Below are 21,440 nucleotides of genomic sequence, written 5' to 3' on the forward strand. Positions count from 1 at the left end.
CGGATATAGGATTGAAGTTGACAGGCTGGGGCACCGGCTGGGCTAGGAGCAAGATTGGAGGAGGGGTCTGGGATGACGGTGGGGCTTGGCTTGGGGCTGGGAGCCCTGCAGCGGCGTGGGGGCGGGGATAGATGAGCTCAGACTTGGACCTGGTGAGCTGGAGGTGGTGGCAGGCCAGGCAAGGGGGGGAAATGCAGTCATCCCCAACCAGCGGCCATGTGGCCAGGCACCCTCCCAAGCACTTTTCTGATTATTTACTGTCACCCTCCCAGTAACTCCACGAGGCAGGTGTTCCTGTTACCCCCTACCCCCCGGGGGGGGGCACTCAGAGTGAAGCTGGATGGAGGCCTGGGCACAGGGGAGAGGCGTGGCGCCTAGCGGGATTGAGGTCCCGGCAGCCGCCCCCCCCCCCCCCCCGCCTCAGAGCAGGTGCAGAGAGAACAGCCCGGAAAGGACACGGCTATGTGGGAGGTCTGTGGGTGTTTGGGGGCCTCCAGGTGTCTTCAGAATCAGGGTGCTGTCCAGATCATGGAGCCGTGGGGCCAGCGTGGTGTCTCCAATGACAGCTTTTGGGGACTACGTCTGGGGTCTTTAAAGAGGCTGTGGTCTGCAGGCATCTGGGGAGATGGGGCTGGGGTTGCAGGGCGGGTTCCGTTAGCCCCTGTAGATCCCAGATCTAGGGTCAGTGCCGGCAAGGGGTGAGGGGGTCCTACAGGGGTATCTCTGGCACACGAGACCTAGGAGGACCCTGTTCCTGGTGAGGCCCCTGGTTTTCCTCTCCTGTGGCAAAGTGACTGGAGTGCCTGAGAACTAGGCAGGAGGGGGCAAGGGGACGGGCTAAGCTGCCGAGCTTCACCCAGGCCTGCCCACAGCCACTGCCACGGTCCCAGACTCAGACTTGACCTTGGGTGAGTCACAGCTCGGGCTTGAGGAACGCACAGTGAAGCCACAGGACACGCCACCTAAATTCGAGAGGGCCCACCTTGGGAACATACATGTGATGATACACAAGTCAGACAGGGTGGCCGGACCCCACCCCTGTGCTTAACCCCAATCAGCAGAAGCCCCTACCGCACCCCCTGCCCTCAGGGAAAAGTACCACCACACTACTTGGGACTTCCTGGCTCGTGTCCTGAGCAGGGCCTCACTGGCCTTGGGGTCCAGTGACCTCGTGGTCCACTGGAAGGCTTGGCCACTATCCCCAGGTTTCCACATGACCCTCAGGTGCGTGGCAGGAATGGGCCAGCCCTCCATGGCCTCGGGGGGTGGAGCTAGCATTTCTGAGCAGCAGCTAGGAAGCCAGAGTTTGGCTGGACAGGAGTGAGGCATCACAAGGGATGGGCGCCTCTGGGGCTGTCGCGGGAATGCTGGCAGAGGCCATGCATCTCAGGTGCTACCAGGGACCGGTCAAGGTGACTGACGGTCCTGAAGCAGAGGCCTCCCCTGCTTACAATGGAGGGCAAAGCGAAGACTCCCCAGGGGCTCTCACCCCTGAACACAAACGCTTAAGGCAGGACAAGGCTGGTGCTGGTGACACCCCACCCCCACCCCCACCGGGACTCCCAACCTTGTCCCAGCACCAGGGACAGCTCAGCATCTGGGTGTCAGGCCTCCTGGCATAGAGCAAAGCCTAGGACTACGTAGGAGCTCCAGAGGGACACACAGAACCTGGGGCTCGCACTGTACCAACCCACCCCCTCCTGCGATCCTTCCTGAGCCCCCTGCAGGGATCTCCTGGGAGTCCAGGGGCTTCCGTCAACCTTGCCACATTTAATTCATGCTGTGAAATCCTCCAGATGCCTGGGAGAAAGACAGGTGGATGCACTGAGTTCACTCAATAGGAACCACAGCCCTGCCCAGGCTGACTGGACGAAACATGGGTGTTGATGGGAGATGCTGGACGAGAGGACGCCTGCTGGCTCTAGGGGCTCCCTGGTGGGTTGGGACCACCACCCTCCACCCCCGCACCAGCAAATCAAAAGACCATGCAGCGAGGCTCTGGGGGCTGCTTTTATGAGGGCGATCTGACAGAGGGCATGGTCCGTACAAAACCAGGAACAATACATACATATATATATTATATACAGAGACGCGGTCCTCCGAAGGGCGGCCGGGCACCCGCGGCCCGCCCCCTCCCTCTGCCATGGTCCAGGGCGGCGCCCGGCACGGAGACAGCCAGCTCTTTCAGGGGGTGGGGGCATGGGAAGGCGGGGGCAAGAAATACTGATTGATGGCATGGTCTATTTACAGGGGACAAGAAGCCAAAACGTTTTTTTAAAAATGATCAGAAACCCAGGCTTGGGGCAGGGGCATGAAAAAGTGGCCAACTGAGATGGATTCTGGAAGGGTGGCCCCTGGGGGGGCGGGGGTCTCACCTCCCTTGGTCCAAGCCCCAGTCTGGGGTTAAAGTGGGAGAAGTGGAGTCGGTTTCGCTCAGAAAGTGGCCAGGGTAGCCCTGGGCTCCAAAGAGCCAAGAAGTGGTGAAACCCTGTGCAGCCAGAGCACAGAACACAGGGTGGCGTGGGGCTGTCTGCCACGGGAGTGCAAGGCTTCCAGGTGTCGCCCTGGGCAGTGAGAAATACTCCCCTCGCCTACAACCAGGGTCCCTGCAGCCAGGACCCCGAAACCAAACCACCCCCCCTTCCCTTCCTGGCATTCCCAGGCATGACCGGGACACCCGGACTCCAGGGAGGCCGCACGGCTGTTCCAGGAGGCTATGGCTATTTGGCACCTGGGAGAGCGGAGGCACAAGAGCCGAGGGCTGCTGCCCAGGAGAGGAGGAGCTGGGGACCAGGAGTCCTAGACTCTCCCGGGGCCCTGCGCTCACCCCCCTCCTCCCCAAAGGACACGCAAGAGGTCAGGGCAGGTGGGGCCCAGCCTCCGGGCTGTGGGTGCACTCTGTCCCTCCTGGGATAGGGGACAGGGAGGGGAGGTATCGAGCAACAGACAGCACAACGAGGGGGGGACAGGGAAGGGCCAAGAAGGTGGGCTCTCGAGTCAAGAGGCCACGGGCGGGGAGCAGCCTCCAGATGGCGAGATGCTGGGAGAGCCCCCAGCCCCATTCCAGTCCAGAGACAAAGGCTGGAGGTTGTGAAGTCTGGCAGTTTGGTCTGCAGGTCCTCGTGTCCATCACCCACCCAGGCCAGCCCTCAGCATCCCTCACTTGGCCTCAGCCCCTTGGGGCAAGGAAGAGGCCACCCTTCCAGCCACCTCTCTGTCTGCCCGGGCCATCTTAAAGAGGCCTGTCACGTGGGCCCTCTGGTCCCTGAAGCTGGGGGAGGTGGGGTGGAGGGTGTGGGGAGTCGGGGCACCTGTCCCCAGGCTGGGAGGGGGTGGGGTAGGTGGTTGAGGACAGGGGAGGGAGGATGATGGGAAGGGTTATGATTCCTGTTAAGTAGAATTGGAATTCCTCAGTGTCTGCAGGTTTCCTTCCAGTTCTGAGATCTGAAAAACAAAGGTAAGAGGGGGCGCTGGGCATGGGCCCCGGCCCTCTCCTCTGCCTCCCTGCGGGGGCCATGACCTTAAGCTCTCAGCCAGCAGCAGGAGCCCCCCCCCCCCGACAGGATGCGCAGGGCAGATGACAGGTGGGGGCGCGCGCAGTCCCCTTCAGCCGGCTACCTTGTCCAGGAGCTTGTCCATCTCCTCCTTCCTCGCCAGCTCTGACTCCTCCAGAACCCGCCGCTGTGCGGTCTCCTTTTTCAGGAACTCGATCTCCCTGGGGACACGCAAGGTGCGGGCGTGTGGCCTGGCTCCCGTCCAGGGAGACGTGGGACCCTCCCCCTCCCCCTAGGTCAGGAGGTCCCAGGTTTTATCCCAGGACCTCTGGGGCCTGGCCCTGTGCTGCCCAGCTCAGGCCACCCACCCCACCCCACCCCCGACCTCAGGGCTCCACGCCGCCACCCCGAGCGCTGCCCAGGCCTCCTGAGGCCCGCCACGTACTTCTGCTGGTAGTCCTTGATGAGGCGCTTGGCCTTGCTGTACTTGCGCTCCAGAGCCTGGTACTGCGCCTGGGTCTCCCGCAGGTGCTCGTCCACGGCCTGGCACAGGCTCTGGGCCTCGCCCCAGTAACCCTCCAGCTTCTCCATGCGCTCCTTGTTCTCCTCCACACTCTGCTCGAGCTGAGCCTTCTCCGCCCGCCAGCGCCCCTTCTCCTGCTCCAGGCTCTGCAGCTGAGACACGAGGAGTGGCCCTGGGTTGGTGGTGGGGGTGGGAGTGATGGCGCCAGGGGATTCCAGCAGTGGTGGCACCCCCTGCCCCCGGCTCTGAAGTCTCCTTGGCCGAGCCTGGCGGGGGGTGGGGAGGATGAGGCAGCCTCACAGCACCCCCCCGCCCAGAGCGCAGGAGAGCTCCGTTAGTCACTGACAGCTCTGCGGTTTGGGCCAAGGCAACGCTGGCTCAAGACTGAGCCATTCCTTCTGTAAAATGGGAGTGACACTTGCTTCGAGCGCATGCGAGGGCTACAGTGAGACAGAGAAGGCCCAGCTCTACTGTGTTCCCTTGCCCCCGGGGAGCGTGCTCCCGTGGGCGCCTACAGGTGGTGTGCAAGTGTCAGTGCAGGCAGGTGCAGGGTCCCCTGGCCCTCACACGCTGTTCTTCAGTCCACATGCACAGCACACGCACTGCACACCAGTGCCCCACACAAGCACACGCACCACCCACGCCACCACAGGTCTTACCATCATCACGGCTCTTACCTTTCTCTTGAGCTGCTGGATCTCCGCCTCGGTCACAGCATGTTTGATCTGCAGCTGCGGGCAGAGGGATGGGCACTCAGCTCCAGCCAGGGTGGGCGGCGCCGAGGGCAGGAGGCCAGCCTGCTGCCCCACCCCCAGCCCAGGCCCCCACCTCCTTGAACTTGTGCACCAGCTTCTCGGGCTCCATGTCCACAGGGGACAGCGCGTCCTCGTTCTCCGCTAGCTCGAACACCTCGATGGCCACCTCGCCGCCTGGGAACGTGGGGCTCAGCTCCTCCTCCTCGTCGGTGGCATACTCCCCCGTCTGCCAAGGAAGACAGGTTTGTCTGGGTCAGACTGGAAGCACCCCTGGGCATGATCCAGGCCTCCCCTCATGGTCTGTGTCTTCCGTGATGGCCAGGGGAGGCCCCTGCAGGCAGGGGTGGTGCCCCCTAGAAGCCTGGGACCGGAAGACACAGCCTGTGTATCCCCTTCATACTACATACAGATCCTCTGTGGTCCGGACCTGCCTCCCTCCTCAGATTAGATCCGAGAAGAGCCCCTCGAGGGTGCACGATCTTGGAGGGAACTGTGTTTTCTTTGTGAGACCACGAAAGCTCTCCAAACACAGAGGGTATAACCCCTAGGCTCCCAGGGATACAGAATGGCACTTTGGGGTTCTCTGTGGGGGGGGTCTGGGAAAGCCACAGAGGCGGATGACTGTAATGCTGTATGTGGCCACCAGGGGGCAATCTCCCCAGCAGTCAGGCCAGCACCGCCTACCTCCTCATCATCCTCCCCATACTGGGCGTATCTCTGTTCCATCATCTCCCGCTGCCATCGCTCCTGCTCCAGGGTCTGCTGAATTAGCTGGGCCACTTCGCTCTGCTCTCCGGGCCGCTCCCGGCCAATCATAAACCTGCAGGGGCACCGGTGTCATCCACGAGCCTCTGTCCTCAGCTGTGTGTCACCATCCTCCCTGCTGGTGCTCCCCTCGAAATCCAGGCCCTCCCAGGGGAGGTGAAACAAGAGGGCTGAGTCCAGAGGCTGCCGAGGATTAATAATGAATGGAAGAGCTGGGGGACCTTACTGGGTTTCCTCCCGGGGGGAGGCGGGAGGCAGGCAGGCCCATGAGCCTTCCTGGCCAGCTCTGGAGGAGGGTGCTGTCCACCAAACTTTGGGCTGGGCTGCAGGGGCCATGAGCCCAGGAGCTGCTAGCACAGGAGGCGCCATGTGGGGAAAGTGAGGCAGGGGAACGGTGAGGATGACCCATGCCAGCAGGGCGGGGACTGTGGAGCTATCTTGGGTAGGCTCCAAGCCCCTGCACTTCAGGAAGGGGCGGGATGATGGTGACTGGAGATTAGGATGGAGAGGAAGCAGCGGGACTTCCAGGCACCAGCCCCTCCCCACCATGGTCACCCACATCCTGTTTCTCTTCACCACCCTTTCCTGGGAGCACCCCGAATCTGTGCCCTGAATGCACAGCCGGGGTGCGGTTGGTTTTCCCAGAGGGGAGGGAAGCAGTTCCAGACAAGGGGAGCTGGCGTGATCGGCACTCCCCTACACAGCTTGCGTTTGCAGTGAGTGAGTCAGGGCCAGGCAGCAGCAGAGGACAGTTTGGAGGTGCATGGACAGTGGGCCTAGAAGCCTGAGCCCTAGTGGCCAGAATTAATCTGGGAGCCGGGCGTGGGAAGGCAGGCTAGGGCAGAACAACTGTGCGCATGGCAGGCCCCGTGGGCAGCAGTCAGCGGACCTCGCCCAGGAGACGGGCTGCCCAGGGCTGAACAGGCCGAGGGCAAGGGGCACAGCGGCTGCGGGAGGGCCCAGCCTCCCCGACCCCACCCCTTGGGGCTCTCACCGCACACGGCCCTTGGTGTTCCGGAGCACAGAGGCCGCAAAGCTCTGGGTCACGCCCACCAGACTCGTGCCGTCCACCTCCACCAGGAGGTCGTTCACCTGGATCCTAGGGGAGGCGACGTGGGTTAGGGGGTCCAGAGGGACTCACATCATCTTTGAGAAATGCATGAACACAGATGCAAGCCAACAAGGAAACAGTAAACACACACGCTGCCTAAGGGAATCCGAAATGTCACAGCTACTCTTAAGAAATCCCATAACCTTTGTAAAAAGGCAAGAAAGGCGCTCAAGTCAAATGCGTTTCTGTAATTTCACAATAGACTTATCAGTTCATACACAAATGCACACAGGCAACGGGTCAAGAGTGGAACCGTGCGGGCCAGTGCTGTGGCACAGTAGGTTAAGCCTCCACCTGCAGTGTTAGCACTGGTTCAAGTCCCAGCTGCTCCACTTCCCATCCAGCTCTCTGCTATGGCCTGGGAAAGCAGTAGAAGATGGTCCAAGTCTTTGAGCCCCTGCATCCACGTGGGAGACTCAGAAGAGGCTCTGGCTCCTGACTTCAGATCAGCCCAGCTCCAGCCATTGTAGCCATTTGGGGAGTGAGCCAGTGGATGGAAGACCTTTCTCTCTGTCTCTCCCTCTCTCTGTTAACTCTGACTCTCAAATAAATCTTTTTTAAAAATGCATTTCTACAACCTCACAACAGATTTATCAGTTCACACACATGCATGCACACACGGAAAGGGGTCAAGAGTGGAACCACGGGCTGGGGTGACCTCCCATTGGTACATCAATGTGCAGCTCCCACAGGGACCTGGGACATTGTCGTCCTGCATAAAATGCATGGGGCCAGGCCTACCGGTGTGGGGAGAAAGAGCTGGGTAAGCCAAGAGACGCAGTGTCCAGGCCCGGCAGGGGAGCTGGGTACACGTCCCATGACAGTCACCCTCGTCGCCTCCTCCACCAGATGACACCACCATCACAGAACTCACCTCTGCCAGGCACACAGCAGGGGCCCAGCAGCACACGTGTGTCACGCTGCCCTCTGACACAGGCGTTTCTGCACACACCTGAGTCCACAGGTGTCTTGGCTCCCAACGCCTGGACGCCCCTCCACCCAGCATCCTGCACCCGAGACAGTGCAACCCACCTCTCGGCCCCCCATATACACTCCGTATACCCACCGCTCCTGTTCTCCTTGCCACAGGGAGAGGTGGGTGTTCTAGCCTGGCCAGAGAGAGAGGAAGGAGGGTGGGGGACTCTGGGCCACCTCCTCCCTCCACTGCCACCTCCCTGGGAGCTCCCAGCCTTCTCTCAGGACTCCCGCACAGGAAGGAAAGAATGGCTCACATCTCCACGTGGGCCCACGCCCGCAGACAAGCTCATGCACACACGCACCCCCAAGCCAACCAGCAACAACTGGAAAGGCTCTCGAGGGGCTGGCGCTGTGGCGTCGCGGATAAAGCTGCCACCTGTAGTACTGGCATCCCAAATGGGTGTCAGTTCAAGTCTCAAGTCCCGGCTGCCCCACTTCCGATCCAGCTCTCTATTATGGCCTGGGAAAGCAGCAGAAGATGGCCCAAGTCCTTGGGTCCCTGTACCCACGTGGGAGACCTGGAAGAAGCTCCTGGCTCCTGGCTTCAGATCAGTGCAGCTCCAGCCATTGTGGCCAACTGGGGAGTGAACCAGAGGATGGAAGACCTCTCTCTCTCTGTCCCTCTCCTCTCTCTGTGTAACTCTGACTTTCAAATAAATAAATAAATCTAAAAAAAAAAAAAAAAAAAAAAAAGACGACTCTAGAAAGTTTGAGGTCAGGGGCAGGAGGGGCTGTCGCCCTTCTTCTCTCTGCACCCCCCACACCACCTGGACCACAACAAGCAGAAATCCCCTGGACGGGGTGACCTCACCTCTAGCAACGTGACCCCACAGTCACCCAGTTCCCACCAGGCCACTCTGCATCTGTGTCATGGAGAGGTACCACCAGGGACCCCTGACATCAACCCCTCGCAGCTACCCTGGGGGTGCCCTGTCGCCCTTCCCACCCCCATGGTCCTTCCCATGCTGTTAACACATAGGTAGCAGAAAAGCCAACATCAGTCACCAGGCTGGCTGCCCCTGACCCTTCTGTCCCACAGAACTCAACCCTCCACCCGCAGACACTCCACGCTGGCCCACGCACTTGCCCTCAGCGCAGCGCAGTCCACTGCCAGAACATCTCCGCGCTCGTCCGGCCACATGGACACCTGAGTCTCCTTTGCCCTCCGGGCTGCAGTAGCACCTGCTCTCCCTCAGCCCAGCCAACCCTGCTGTCCACCACAGCACTCAGCTCCTCCCGAGTCCCAGAGGTCAAGCCCTCCTGCATCATGCCATCGTGGTACTCCACGTTTTCCCATTCCGCGCCACAGGCAAGCGTGCCCACTGCCTTAATGCCTGTCTACCTCGCTACACCGTCCGAATCCGCATGGACAGCAGGGTGTGTGTGGGTGGATGCTCAAGTGCCCTCCAGACAAGGTCTCCACGGCGCAGGCGCCCTACCAAGGCCCAACACCCACCTGCAGCCAGGACACACAGCACCCCGATTTCACCAGCCCTCCCCTCCCCTGGAGTGCAAGCACAAGGGCAGGGGTGTCAGGGCCCTGTACTCCACACATGCCCCCACCACGCCCAGAGCAGAGAAGCTGCCATGCCCGTCCGTGCAGACCCCACTGATGACAGCTGGTAGGGCAGAGGGGGGTGGTACCTGCCATCCCGATGAGCCGCGCCGCCCTCGGTCACTGTCTTGACGAAGATGCCCAGCTTCTCCAGGCCCATGTCGGCCCCGGCCCCCATGCCGATGATGCTGATGCCCAAGCCCTCAGAGTCTGGAAGCAGGAAGGGGAGGGGAGATGCCAGAGGTGGGGGGAGAGTCTCCCACTCCAAGCCCTCCCTGCAGCATGCAGCCCTACGTCAGGAGGCAGTCCCCATGCTCAGGAATGTCCTGTTGCTGGGGTAGGAGCATGGCCTGCCCACCCCCAACCTGGTTGCTGAGCCACCAGGGAGGACTTTTGGGTCGCTGGCTGCCCTTTGCCCCTTCCAAAGGGCTGTAAGCGGCAGGGTGTGCCCAGGGTGACGTACAGCCAGGTGGAGGCTTGCGTAGGCGGAGTAGGGTGTGGCTAGGCCTCCGGGGTGGCCGTGATGGGGCCTGAGCCCTTTAGTCCCCCCTCTCCAGGCGGCCTGGTCTCTACTCACAGCTGCGGGGCCTTCCTCTGCCCGCCACACCTGCCCCGCCTGAACTCATGACCCCCCACACTCACTCACTGGTGGGCACCACCACTGGCTGCCAGGTCCGGGAGGCCCCGGATTCTTCCCTCCAGCCTCCACCCAAGCCAAACAACCTCCAGACCCTGCGGACTCCCTTCCCTGCCACGGCCGCCACCCAGGCAAGATTGTCTCGCCCCAACCCCTGGTGAGCGCCGGCTGTCCTGGCATCCCTTTCCCACTTGTTAATGGCGCCCAAGCCCTCTAAGAAAAACGCCCCCAGGTCTGCACCGTCTCTCCTCCTCCTCCCCAAAGCCTTGGTCCTGGAGCTCAACTCAAGCCCCACTTCCTCAGTGAGCCTGTCCCCTGGCTGCCCAGGCCCCCTGCTGTAAGGACACAGTGACAGGAGACTGCTCCATCCTTGGGCCCTGAGGCGACACCTGATCCCGACCAGGACCCGGCACACAGCGCTCGACTGTGACCTCTGCACTACATGAGCAAACAAGGCTACGGGCTGGTCTGGAGTCCCTGAGGGCTGCAGGGCCCCCACGGGAAGGCACAGGGCCAAAGCTGGTGTCAGAGGGGCCCTGGGGCCGGCCCAGCTGCTCACCCTTCTCCAGCTCCACGGGGAACAGCTCCAGCCGCTCCACACGCTTCTCCAGCTCATACTCGGCCGAGGCCGCCATGGGGTCCACGTCCTCGTTGCGCCGATCGTAGTCCTCGTTGGAGTAGGTGCTGAACACCTGGGGAGGGGGCGGCTCGTCAGAGAGGCCGGCAGCAGGGCAGGGGCGGAACTGGCACCAGGAGGCTGGGAGGCAGGCTGAGTGCCCGCCTGACACCCTGCTCCCACTGCCGCACGCCTTCTCCCCGTCCCCAGGCAGCCCTGCCTCGCCCCCAGCTCTGAGGAAGGCCCTGTGGTTCTGCAGCTGACGGCGGGCCAGGGAGAGGAACCCCGCCTTGCCTGACCCACTCTGCAGCGCCGACCAGCACAGGCCCTGCCTGCAGCAGGAACAGCAGGACAAGCCCAGACAGATGGGCACTGAAGAACTGAGCTCAGGCCAGAGACGGGGACTCAGAGCCGGGCAGAGGCGAGGGTGGACAGAGAGAGCACCCAGAGAAGGAACAGGCTGAGCACAGAGGGGAAGAGGAGGAGGGGAGACGGGTAGGGGGGATGGGGAGGATGCCAGATGGGAGGGGAGAGGGGGCAGGAGCCAGGGGTAGAGAGAGGCAGAGAGGCACCCAGGACCCAGCTCCCGCCCAGGGAGGACCCTGAGGGTCCCCAGAGGGCGGGCAGGCAGCAGGGGTGAGTGAAAGCTGGGCCCTAACCGCCCTCACCCCCAGGAGAGCCGCTCTCTCTCTCCTCCGCCTGGCAAAACCAAGGGGACTGTGGAGGTGGCAGCATCTCTGACACTGTCCACAGCAGACCCAGGGCCCTAGGGGCTCCAAGGCCCCTCCCCCCACCCCTCTGCCATCTCCTTTCCCCCCTGTTGCAAAAAAGGGACTGTGCTGGCTCCAACCCTTCCAGAAAGAACAGAAACAGCAGGGCAGGGGCTCCTTGGGGTGCCCAATCCAGCATGGGTTCCCCCAGTAGGAGGCTAACGCATACCACCTGGGGTACCACTGCCGCCAGAGACAGGATGGCAGCCCTTGGAGCCTGAGGGGCAGGAGCTACAGCAGCAGGGGCCCAGACCAAAGGAGCTGGACTGGGACACTTTTCCCCAAGGCTCCCGCCAGGGCCCCCTCTGCAGCAGCACAGGCCCCATGGGCACCTTGGCGGGCAGCGGTACTCTTGTGTCCCAGCCTTTGCTGGGGCCAGCTCCCGGTCATTCCCACCCCCTTGCACACAGGCTCACTGCCCCGGGGTGGGGGGCAGGGCGCTCCTAGGATGAGCAGCACAGCTGGGAGGGGCCTCTGTGGTCACCGGGCTCTGCGCCCTGGATTTCACAGCCATGAGGGAAGCTGAAGCTCATCCGTGCACAGGGCAGCGGCCGATGCACCTTTCTCCCATCTGGCCAGGGGCCCCAGACCCCCTGGAGACCCCTGCTCTGCAAACAGTCCAAGATGCCAGGTCTGATGCCCAAGGTCACACCCAGGGTTAGCCAGTGGCAGGGCAGGAGAGGCCTGCACCTGGCTGGGCTCTGGTGGACGGGCCACTGGTGACTTTGTCCCCTTGCACACAGGTGCCCCAGGCCGTGGACTCAGCAAACTGGCTTTGCTCACTTCTGCATCTGAGTCTCCCGACCCCTGGGCTCTGCTCCGGGGGGAGGGTGCCCTCCTGGCATCCCTCTCCTGGGTCAACAAGACCCCTCCCGGGCACACACGGGGACACAGTCTCACTGTGACCTCCAAAACACCCTGTCCTGGCCTTGCCCCGCTCCAGTCATTTCTCCCCCTGTGGAATGGCAATCCCCTTTCAAACCCTGCCCCCTGCAGGCATCCCTCCTGCCCCCCACCAGGGGGCTCTGGGCCCTGTCCCACGTCCACAGGTGACAACCTGCCTGCACAGGAAGTGTCACCTCTGTAAGGGTTAACAGTTGGGTCACTGGCGGGACATGGAACCCAGTGAAGCGGTGGGGTCAGAGAGACGCACAACTGGGTCCCCTGAGCCAGGGTGGAGAGAATGAAATTCCCAGCAAGACACGCGAGGACCACATCACACACCCTGGCTCTGCACCGGGCGGGCCGGCTCCAGGGCCACCAGGGAGTCGGGAAGCACTGCTCTAAATCATGTGCTATTTTTTGCCAGGTAATCAGGGTAAAGTGTCAGATATAGACCGCCAGAGGCCCAGGCCACACAGCTCTGAGGGCAGGAGGCCGCGCCAAGAACTGGTGGTGGTGGTGGTGGTGGGATCCTGACTCCCTCCCAAGAACACCACAACCCTCAGTCCCTCGGGCATCCCACTGCCTGCACACAAGGTCTCAGGCCAGGGGAGCAGCGGGCTTGGGAGGAGGGCGGCAGCCTCTCCCCTGTAACCTTGTGAGCCTCTTGCTGGCAGGGAGGTGGGGGGTGGTGGTGGTGAGAACTTGGGTAGCTCAGTGTCCCGGGTAGTCATGGAAACTACAAGCAAACAGATGGGGGTTGGCTGGGGAAGGTAAACGCTGGGCAGGGTCCAGCCAAGGAGGTCCAGGGAGCTGGACACTCTCAGGGGGTGGGCCTGGGACTGGGCACAGCTGAGCCTGGGGCAGGGAGAGAGGCTCATGGGGGCTGAGTGTGGGCCAGTCAAGTGTGGATGGGGGTGGCTCAGGCTGCTCCCTTCTTCCCAGGGGATAGCCCCTCCCTGGTGGTACTGTTCTGAGGATCTCAAAGCCACTGGCCTAGCCCACAAACCTATCACCAACAGTGGTAGACGTGGGGTGAGACCCCACCAAGGGGCAGCTTCCACTCCTCTTTTAGGACACCAGAGAATGTGGCAGGAGCCCTGGGGAAGGACGACTGCCAAGACCATGGGCGGCTGTCCCATTGTGCAGCCAAGAGCAAAGGCATGCTGGCGGCTGCCAGGCACCCTGGGGATTCCACCGCCCCACCCCCTTCTCCTTCCTGCCCAAAGCCCGCCCCAGCCCCCACCCCCACCCCCCACCCCCGACCCAGCACAGACCCCTGGGAAAAAACGCCCCAGCCCTAGTCACATGGTCACAGTCCCCGGTTCACCCTCAGAACCACTTCCCTCTTTCAGTTCTGCAAAGCCGGGAGGGGGCACAGATGGGCTGGAGGAAGGGCCGCCTTCCCCTCCACCTTCATTCTGGGAAGTTGTGGGCTCTCTCCTCCACTCCCCATCCCGCTCCTCTCTGGGGGACCCTCTCTCTCCCCAGGGGGAAGGAGCCACTGGCTCCCTCACCCCACGCAAACCCCAACCTCTGGAAGCTTCTGCAGGAAGGAATGCCTGGACGAGGAAGGGAAAGCAGGTGTCCCAGGGCCTGTGTGGGCGGGGGGGGGGGGGGGATGCGGAGGAGTGCCGGGCCGAAGGCAGGTCAGGGCAGGCCACCTCGGGCCCAGACCTGAAGATCGTCCCCTCTGACAAACAGCTGGAACTCCCCCCGGGCGCCCCTGAGGGTGGGAGCTCCTAGGAAGGGGGCTGGGTGGCAGTGGCTGACTCAGCCTGCCAAAGCCGGCTGGCGAGGGGAGGCGGAGGCGGCGCGCACGTGGCAGGGGCGGCGCGGGGGCGGGGTGGGCGCACTCACTTGGATGGGCGCGGTGCTGAAATGGATCTTCCGGCTGGGGGCCGGGTCCTCTTCCTCCGACAGCCCGGGGATCTCCACGCACCCCGACTCGGGCTCGTAGGGGGGCTCCCCATCCTCCTCGTCGTCTTCATCGTCTTCCTCCAGGGCGCTGCCCCCAGAGTCCTCCCCGAGCCCGCTGTAGGCGCTCACGTCCACCAAGTCCGCCTCCGAGAAGTCCTCCTTCTTGGACTCATCGGCCTCCTCAGGGGCCGCGTCCGGGACCCGGGAGTTACCCACCCCCCTCTCTGGCGCTGCTACCGTCGCTGCAGCCTCGTCTTCGGGGGCAGCTGGGGCCTTGGGCTCCTCGGGCGCGGCGTTGGCTGTGGCCGTCGAGGGGCCGCCATTCTCCAGGGCCGCATGGACCGTCACCTCGGCCTGGATCACTTCCCCGGGCGCCGACTCAGCCTCCGACTCCCCGCTCTCCTCCACCTCCACCGGCTTAATTTTGCGCACCTCCCGGGGCTTGGGGGGCGGTCGGGCAGGGGCCACTCGGTGCTGCGGGGGCTGCTGCCCTCCGGGACCGCGCTCTTTCTCGGCCGGGGTCTCCCCCGACGGGGCGGCCGGGGCGGCCGGCGCTGCCGGCGGCGGTGGCGGCGGCGGCTGAAACACCCGGGACCGCTTGCTGACCAGCTTGGAGTTGACCGGGGGAGCCCCTGCGGCCGCAGCCCTGGGGGCCCCGGGCCCGCGGTGGAGGCCGGTCCTCGAGTCGGCCTTTTCGAAGACGGCGCTGAGCTGGCTGACCGTGGGCGACACGGCGTCGGCGTCCAGCTTGTCCAGCGCCTCCGTGCTGCCGTTGAAGCGGACCACGACGTCCAGCTTCCGGTCCTGCAGGCCGGCGCGCTCCTGCCTCAGCAGCCGCCGCGCCGCGGCCTCCTTGTCGCCGCCTGCGGCCGCGGGAGCGCTCCGCTCGAACAGCTTCCGCGTCTCCTGCAGGCGGGATGGCGGGTGCGGCGGCGGCGCGGGCTGCGCCGAGGGCGCGGGCTTGGAGTCGAAGCGGCTCACGCGCTCGGACACGCTGGTGCCCAGCTTGAGCAGGGCGCTGTGGTCCACGTTCTCGTTCAGGCTGCTGGCCCGCGGCAGCGACAGGCGCACGCCGCGCTCGGACGCCCGGGGGGCCTCGGCCAGGCCCGCGCCGCCGCCCGCCTCGCCCGGCGGCCCCGCCGTCGTGCCCATCTGCAGGAACATACTTTTGATGCGGTGGACGTTGGAGCCATATTTCTTGTGGTGGGCCGCCTTGGGTGCTTCGTCGGGCCCGGGCGCATCGGGCTGCTTGAGCGCCTGGATGCCCGCCTCGTAGGCGCTGCGGTGCGGGGAGGCGCTCCGGAGGGGACCCCCGGGCCCCCGCGGCTCCGTCTTCATCATGGTGGGGGGAGCAGGGTTCGCATCCCCCCGCTCCCCGCGACCCCCCTCCGACAGGCGGCTGGCCAAGTCGGGACCGCCGCCCCCTCCCCCCGAAGAAAAAAGCCCCCGGAAAGGCCCTTTTTTTTTAGGGTCCTTCAAAAAGCAAGCTGCCAAAAACAGTTAACCTCGCTTTAAAAAAAAAAAAAAAAAAACCTCCCAGCGGGCGCCCAGTGTGGGCCGCCTCCCCCAACCAAGCTGCCGGGGACAGCCAGCCCCTCAAACCCCGGGCGGCCTGGCCCGCTCGCCCCCACCCAAATTACGAGAGCGGCGGCGGCCGGGGCCGGTGGGACCGCGCGCCCTGCCCGCGAAGCAGCGGCGGCGGCGCCGGCTCACATCGTCCGAGGCGGTGTCAGCAAGGCTGGCAGCCCGGGCGCCCGCCACTCGGGCCGGGGGCCTCGGCTCTCGGGGGGCCCGGTACCCCGGCGCCCATGGCTGCTCCGCCGGCCGGGGCCGCTCCGCCGCCGCGCCTCCCTCCCTCCCTCCCTCCCCCCCGCGCCCCGAGCCTCGCGTCTTTCTCTAGCTCTGCCCGAGCGGCGGCTGCCGGAGACCGAGCGGCTGCCCTTCTCGCCGCCGCCGCTGGGGGACTGGCACCTCTGGGTCCTAAAGGGATCGGATTTCCGGGCCCAGAGCCCGTGAGCCCTCCCCTTCCCCTCCGTCCGAACTCGCGGCCTCCCTTGCCCGTAGCTGGAGGGGAACCCTCTTCGACCCTTCCACCGCAGCCGCAGACTGAGGCTTCTCGCAACCCACATCACCGCACCCGCAAGACGTACTGGGAGGAGGCAACCCAGCCCGCGGGGTCTCAGGACGACCCCCTGTCCTCCCCAGACGTGAGGGGTGGGGTGTCCCTAGGCGGGAGCAGATCCCTTCCTCCCTCCCCTCAGGGGCTGTGGCGCTCCTCCTTGGTGTACTTCAAGGCTATTATTAGCATCAAAGGTGCTGGGTGCTGGGTGGAAATACAGATGCCAGGGCCCTGCCCCAAACCTGCAGAAAAGACAAGTCTTGTAGGCTGGACCCAGGAATCTGCATTTGAACACTGTCCCCTGAGCACTCCGGTGTGAAACCTGGGCTCAGCATTGCCCTCCTTGTGGTGGGTGAGTGTGGGGGTGGGGAATGAAGAAAGGAGGCGGCCCCCCTCACCCGGGTCTCAGGGGTCTCCCTAATCTCCCCTCTGGCCCTTTGGAAGCCTGAAGAGAACAGACTGTAGGCGATCTGCACCCCCTGGGGAGTTGAAGTCCCACCTCCAGGCCCCCAGCAGGGCACTCCTGCCTCCCAAACAGGAAGAAAGCCTTTGCCAGGAAGAATTCTAGAGGCCTGGGGCCGAAGTTTCCCCAGTGACAACTCTAACTTGGGTCTCCAATTTAAAGGATCCTGGCCAGTGTGCGCCAGAGGGTGACAGTGACCTCCACATGTCCCCTGACCTAGCAACCCAGAAAACTGCTGTAAGCCTCCCTACCCCCACCCTGGCACACACAGACCAAGGGGCCTGGGGCTGCCCGGTGTCCCTGGCCCACTGCCTGGGCCCTGGCTGTGGGGGTCCACCCTAGGCACAGGTCCAGATGCGCTGCTCCCGTCCAGAGCCCAGAACGTGAGAACAGGGTGGATCCTAGGACCCAGAGAACAACTCAGGCACAAAGCCTCCCCCCTCTCCCAGCTGCTTCCTGCATATGGGGCCTTCCTGCGGCCTCTGCCTCCTCCCCCGCCCTCTTCCCCTCCATCCTCTTCCTCCTCATCCTAATCTCCCAGTCTCAGGCCCCTGGCCTGGAAGGGCTGCAGAAGGGAGCCCTCCTGGCCCTCTGCTGCAGGAGTGTGTGTGGGTTTTGTGGGCTATTAATCCGTTGGCGAGAGCTTGCTACAGTGTGGAGGATGGGATGTGGGAAAGCCGCCTGGGAACCCTGAATATTGGGATGGGGAGGAGCCAGGAACCACAGGACTGGATCCCAGGACTGCTGCTAAGGGGGAGGGAAGATTTGGGTTCTGAGCTGGAGCCGGAAGTGAACCCAGGCCTCTGACTTGCCACTGCCACCTGCCCAGGAAACTTCCCCCTCCCCAGTTTTGCCCTTGGGGGCAGGCCCTCCCAAGCCATCACGGAAGATCCCTTTCTAAAACAAGCTTTAGGACCTGGGTTTCCAAGATCAAGGCTGGGGCTGGAAAACCCCCTCCCCGCAGGCCCCTCCCAGCAGCCCCACCCCCTCATCTCACCCAGCCTGGGGGTTGGGAGTTTGGGCTGTGTCCTCGGAAGCTCTTGTGTTGGATTGGACGAGGTTGCAGGCCCCTGGGTGTTCTGCCCAGAATCTCCCACACCCTTTGCGGTGAGTCATCTTAACTGGTCCCAGCCCAAGGGGTCTGTGCCCACAATCTGGCCAGGTGGGGAAGCCCCTGGCTTATGGAGGTGGGAGGAGGAGCTGAGAACCAGCTGTTGGGCCCTGAGTCCCCGGGACCCCCTTCCGCATATCTCCTGCAGCTTGGAATGAACTAGGATTCTTTCCAGGGGTGAAGGCCCTTTTGGGGCTTTGGGATACTCCAGGGTGGTTCGAGCCCAGATCTGGGGTGACGAAGGCTAATGAGTGGGACTCAGACTGCTGTTAGAGGAGTAATGAGCAACAGCCCCGGCCAGGATTCCCGAAGAAGCTTTTATGCAGCCCTAAGTGCTTTAACCATCACTCCTTCCCCAGGCTCCGGCTGGGCCAGATGGGTGGGGAACGGGGCGTCATCTTCAGCCCCTCCCTGGCTGCCTGGATCGGAGCTCGGTCTGTGAGAAGAGGGGCTACCTCCAAACAGAAGACTTCCAACCCAATTTCCATTCCTCAGGCTGTCCTCCTCATCTGCCCCCTGTGGTTCTGCGCCCCAGGGGAATCTGACTGCCCTCTCTCAGTCTTTGTGCAGGAGACCTTGACAGCCAACTTGCCTGCTAGTCTTTGGACAGAAGCCCCTTCCTTACCTTTGCCCTGGCCTTAGAGGGTGGAATATTTCCCAAGGTTGACCCAGGGGCTGAGCTGCCAGGGCTCAGATCTTGGCTCTACCACTTCCTAGCTGTGTGGCCTTGGAGAAGCCACTCAGCCTCTCTGTGCTCTGAGAAGGAGGAACTGAGGCTTGGAGAGTGGCAAGGGTAGGGAAGGAGCTGCCTTTCCCAGCCCATGTTGCAAAGGCCGGAGGCTATGTGGCTGGCCCAGATAATTGGCTTCCAACTCTCCTCCCAGTAGAGCCCCTGCCCATTTTCCCACACCCTCCAGATCTGACGAGGGCCCTCTGGGAAGGCGCACTTGGAGGACTGTCCCTGGAGGCTTGCTAGTTTTAAACACCAGGTTGTTACTGCAGAGGAGGTGACGAAGAGTGGGGAGAGGCCTGATGTGCGATAAGTCCCAAGCCCTCAGCGCCCTGGGCTCGGCCTGGGCTGGGTGCCAAGGCTGGCTTCTCATCTCAGCTCTGAGGCCTTGAGACTCGGCCTCTGAGTGTGACTTTCCCTTGGCCACCATCATCTGAGCAGAGGCTAACCCAGGCCCTGCCCTCCAGCTACTTTGGATGAGCCAGTGGTCCCCGGGGATCCTCTGCCAGGGGCCCAGGCCGGGACTAGTATGCTGGAAAAGCACACGTAACGTGTGCACCCTCACAGGCCGGAGATCGCAAATCCAGGACGTTGTGCTGGAGGGGTCTCTAGTGGCTCTTGGCTGATGGCTGATCCCTTCGCTGGCGAATGAGGAAGCCTGAGCACTGGCACACCCCATGTTGGAGAAGAGACCAGGCTAGGGTGCATGAGGCCTGAATGGAGCCCTAGCTCCACCCATTTCCTGGGTGACCTTGACCTGAATGTCTGAGTGCCTCCTGAACCCAGGTGACCCTGGAATCCCACTGGGCACGGGGAATAGAGCTTAGAGAACACAGGCTTGGAGGCTGAGCCATTTTGTTTGTCTTTGACCTGCCACTTCCTGCCTAAGGGACCTCAGCAAGTTCTCCATCATCAATGGAACAAACATACCAATTTCATTACGTTGTGGGGAGAGGTAAACACGTTCAAAGTGCGTAAAACACAAAGAAGGAGCTTGGCGTGGGGGCTGGTGCATATCTTCACCCGGGGACATGTGTGCTGGTCCCTGCCTGGGTGGGTGTGGCCGAGAGGGAGCACCACTATTTGTATCTCAAAGTGTTGTCTTCATCGGACATTGGGCTTCTTGTTTCTTTTTTAAGAACATATTTAATCGCAAGGTAGAGAGACAGGGAGAGAGAGAGAGAGAGAATCATCCATTCACTGGTTCATTGCCCAAACGGCCACGACAGCCAGGTCTGGGCCAGGCTGGAGCCAGGAGCCAGGAACCCCATCCTGGTCTCCCATGCAGGAGGGTGGCAGGGGCCCAAGCACTTGGACCATCTTCCTCTGCCTTCCCAGGTGCATTAGCAGGGAGCTGAATTAGAAGTAGAGCAACCAGCACTCCAATATAGGATACCAGCGTCATAAGCAGTGGCTTAACTAGATGCCACAACCCCTCCCCACCCTCGTCCCTTTTTACTGTACTTTGTGACATTCTGAAATACTAGGGACCTTCAAAAAGTTCATAGAAGGGGGCCAGCGCTGTGGTGCAGTGGGGTTAATGCCCTGGCCTGAAGCGCCGGCATCCCATATGGGCACCGGTGCTAGTCCCGGCTGCTCCTCTTCCAATCCAGCTCTCTGCTATGGCCTGGGAAGGTCCTTGGGCCCCTGCACCCACGTGGGAGACCTGGAGGAGGCTCTTGGCTCCTGGCTTCGGATCGGTGCAGCTCCAGCCATTGTGGCCAATTGGGGAGTGAGCCATCGGATGGAAGACCTCTTTCTGTGTAACTCTGACTTTCAAATAAATAAATATATTTTTTTAAAAAAAGTTCATGTGTATTATAAAAAAAGAGCACGTAGATTTCAAAAACTTCTTGCACTAAAATAAACTTGATCTTTTAATTCCATTTTTCTATAAACTTTTTGAAGCACCCTGGCCTAAGCACCTCCTCCACATCTTTGGGGATCATTTTGAGTGAAGGGGGCCTTCTAAAGTGTTTGTCATTCTGCCTCTTGGTACCTTGAGTTTCCCATTGCACCTGCAAGGAGAAGGATCCCGTGGGGTCCTCCCATGGCAGGAGACTGCCTTGTTGCCTGTTCCTGTGTGTTCCCCTCTTTCTAGCAGTCTCTGCACCTCACTCTAGGGCTGCTTGGAAAGTTCAGATACATTTTGGAGATGGGGGAGGGAGACTTCGAGGGAGTGGTCAGGCTGTGTGTGTGGTTGGGGGGGGCAGGAGCAGGACAAAGGAAAGATTTCTCCAAATCATCAGTTTCTTTAAAAGAAAGCCTATATTTAGCCAGGCTTAGAGGGCCTGTAAATATGTATTTTGCAACACAGACAGCCGTAGCCGTAGCCGTAGCCGTGGGAGCTTCAGAGATAGGCAGGGAGGTCAAAGAAAAAAAAAAAAACTGGGAAGATTAGGCAATGTATTTTGTCATCAGCAGATTCGAAGAACTCTTCCTACTGCCTGCTCCGCCGACTAATAATACACACGTCTGTGCTGATGGTTTATAGTTATCATCTGCCGTCTGGATCTTGGAGAGCGAGGGCCTAAGGACAGGACTGACTCTCAGAGTCACCTTCTTCTGCCAGCCCTCGCCTCACCTGCCCTGGGTCAGAGGCAGGAGCATGCTGCACCCCACCCCCACCCCACCAGCTTCTGCTGGGTCAGCCTGGTACCAGACACAGGCACAGCCTCCGGAACTCCAGCTCTCTGGGCTTCCACACTCAGCTCCTTGCACTTCAGGTGGCTGTGAGGAGTGGAGTGAGAGTCCAGCCGCTTCAGAGAATCACGTAACACAGAGACTTTATGAACGCTGGTATTGTGTGATTTTTAAGTTTTTCTGTTTACAAGAAAGAGAACATTTGAATTGTGTGAAATCCCTTTCCTTTCCCCCCAGCCCTGCTGCTCTTACATTTGGAATACTCCTTGCTAGCCTCTATTTTTTCTATTATTTTGTTCAATGTAGCAAACCAGACGTAACTAAATTTCACTACCGTAGCCGTTTAAAATTTTTTTCATTTATTTGAG

At 61.9% G+C, this 21,440-nt stretch overlaps 1 protein-coding gene across 1 annotated transcript; it reads right to left on the reverse strand.

The window, feature by feature from the left end:
• Positions 1–1,992: 1,992 nt before the first annotated feature.
• PPP1R9B (protein phosphatase 1 regulatory subunit 9B) lies at positions 1,993–15,538 on the reverse strand. The gene is made up of 10 exons (XM_070060838.2): positions 13,947–15,538; positions 10,378–10,510; positions 9,271–9,391; positions 6,532–6,636; positions 5,457–5,592; positions 4,846–4,998; positions 4,695–4,748; positions 3,940–4,169; positions 3,619–3,715; positions 1,993–3,444 (listed from the first exon to the last, which is right to left on the reverse strand). Exons 1-10 carry the CDS (start codon positions 15,345–15,347, stop codon positions 3,391–3,393), a joined length of 2,484 nt encoding a protein of 827 aa, XP_069916939.2. The 5' UTR covers positions 15,348–15,538; the 3' UTR covers positions 1,993–3,390.
• Positions 15,539–21,440: the final 5,902 nt, after the last annotated feature.

This window comes from Oryctolagus cuniculus, chromosome 17 (genome assembly GCF_051225735.1).
Source record: "Oryctolagus cuniculus isolate XC-2025 breed Fujian yellow rabbit chromosome 17, ASM5122573v1, whole genome shotgun sequence".
In the NCBI taxonomy this organism is placed as follows: Eukaryota; Metazoa; Chordata; class Mammalia; order Lagomorpha; family Leporidae; genus Oryctolagus; species Oryctolagus cuniculus.

Bases quoted from the DNA above. Each gene is read 5' to 3' on its own strand.
- PPP1R9B (XM_070060838.2), bottom strand. From the start codon at position 15,347: ATGATGAAGACGGAGCCGCGGGGGCCCGGGGGTCCCCTCCGGAGCGCC. The intron at 4,749-4,845 runs GTGGGGGCCTGG...CTCTGCCCGCAG, and splicing joins TGGTGCACAAGTTCAAGGAG to CTGCAGATCAAACATGCTGT. The intron at 3,445-3,618 runs GTAGCCGGCTGA...TTTGTTTTTCAG, and splicing joins TGGACAAGCTCCTGGACAAG to ATCTCAGAACTGGAAGGAAA.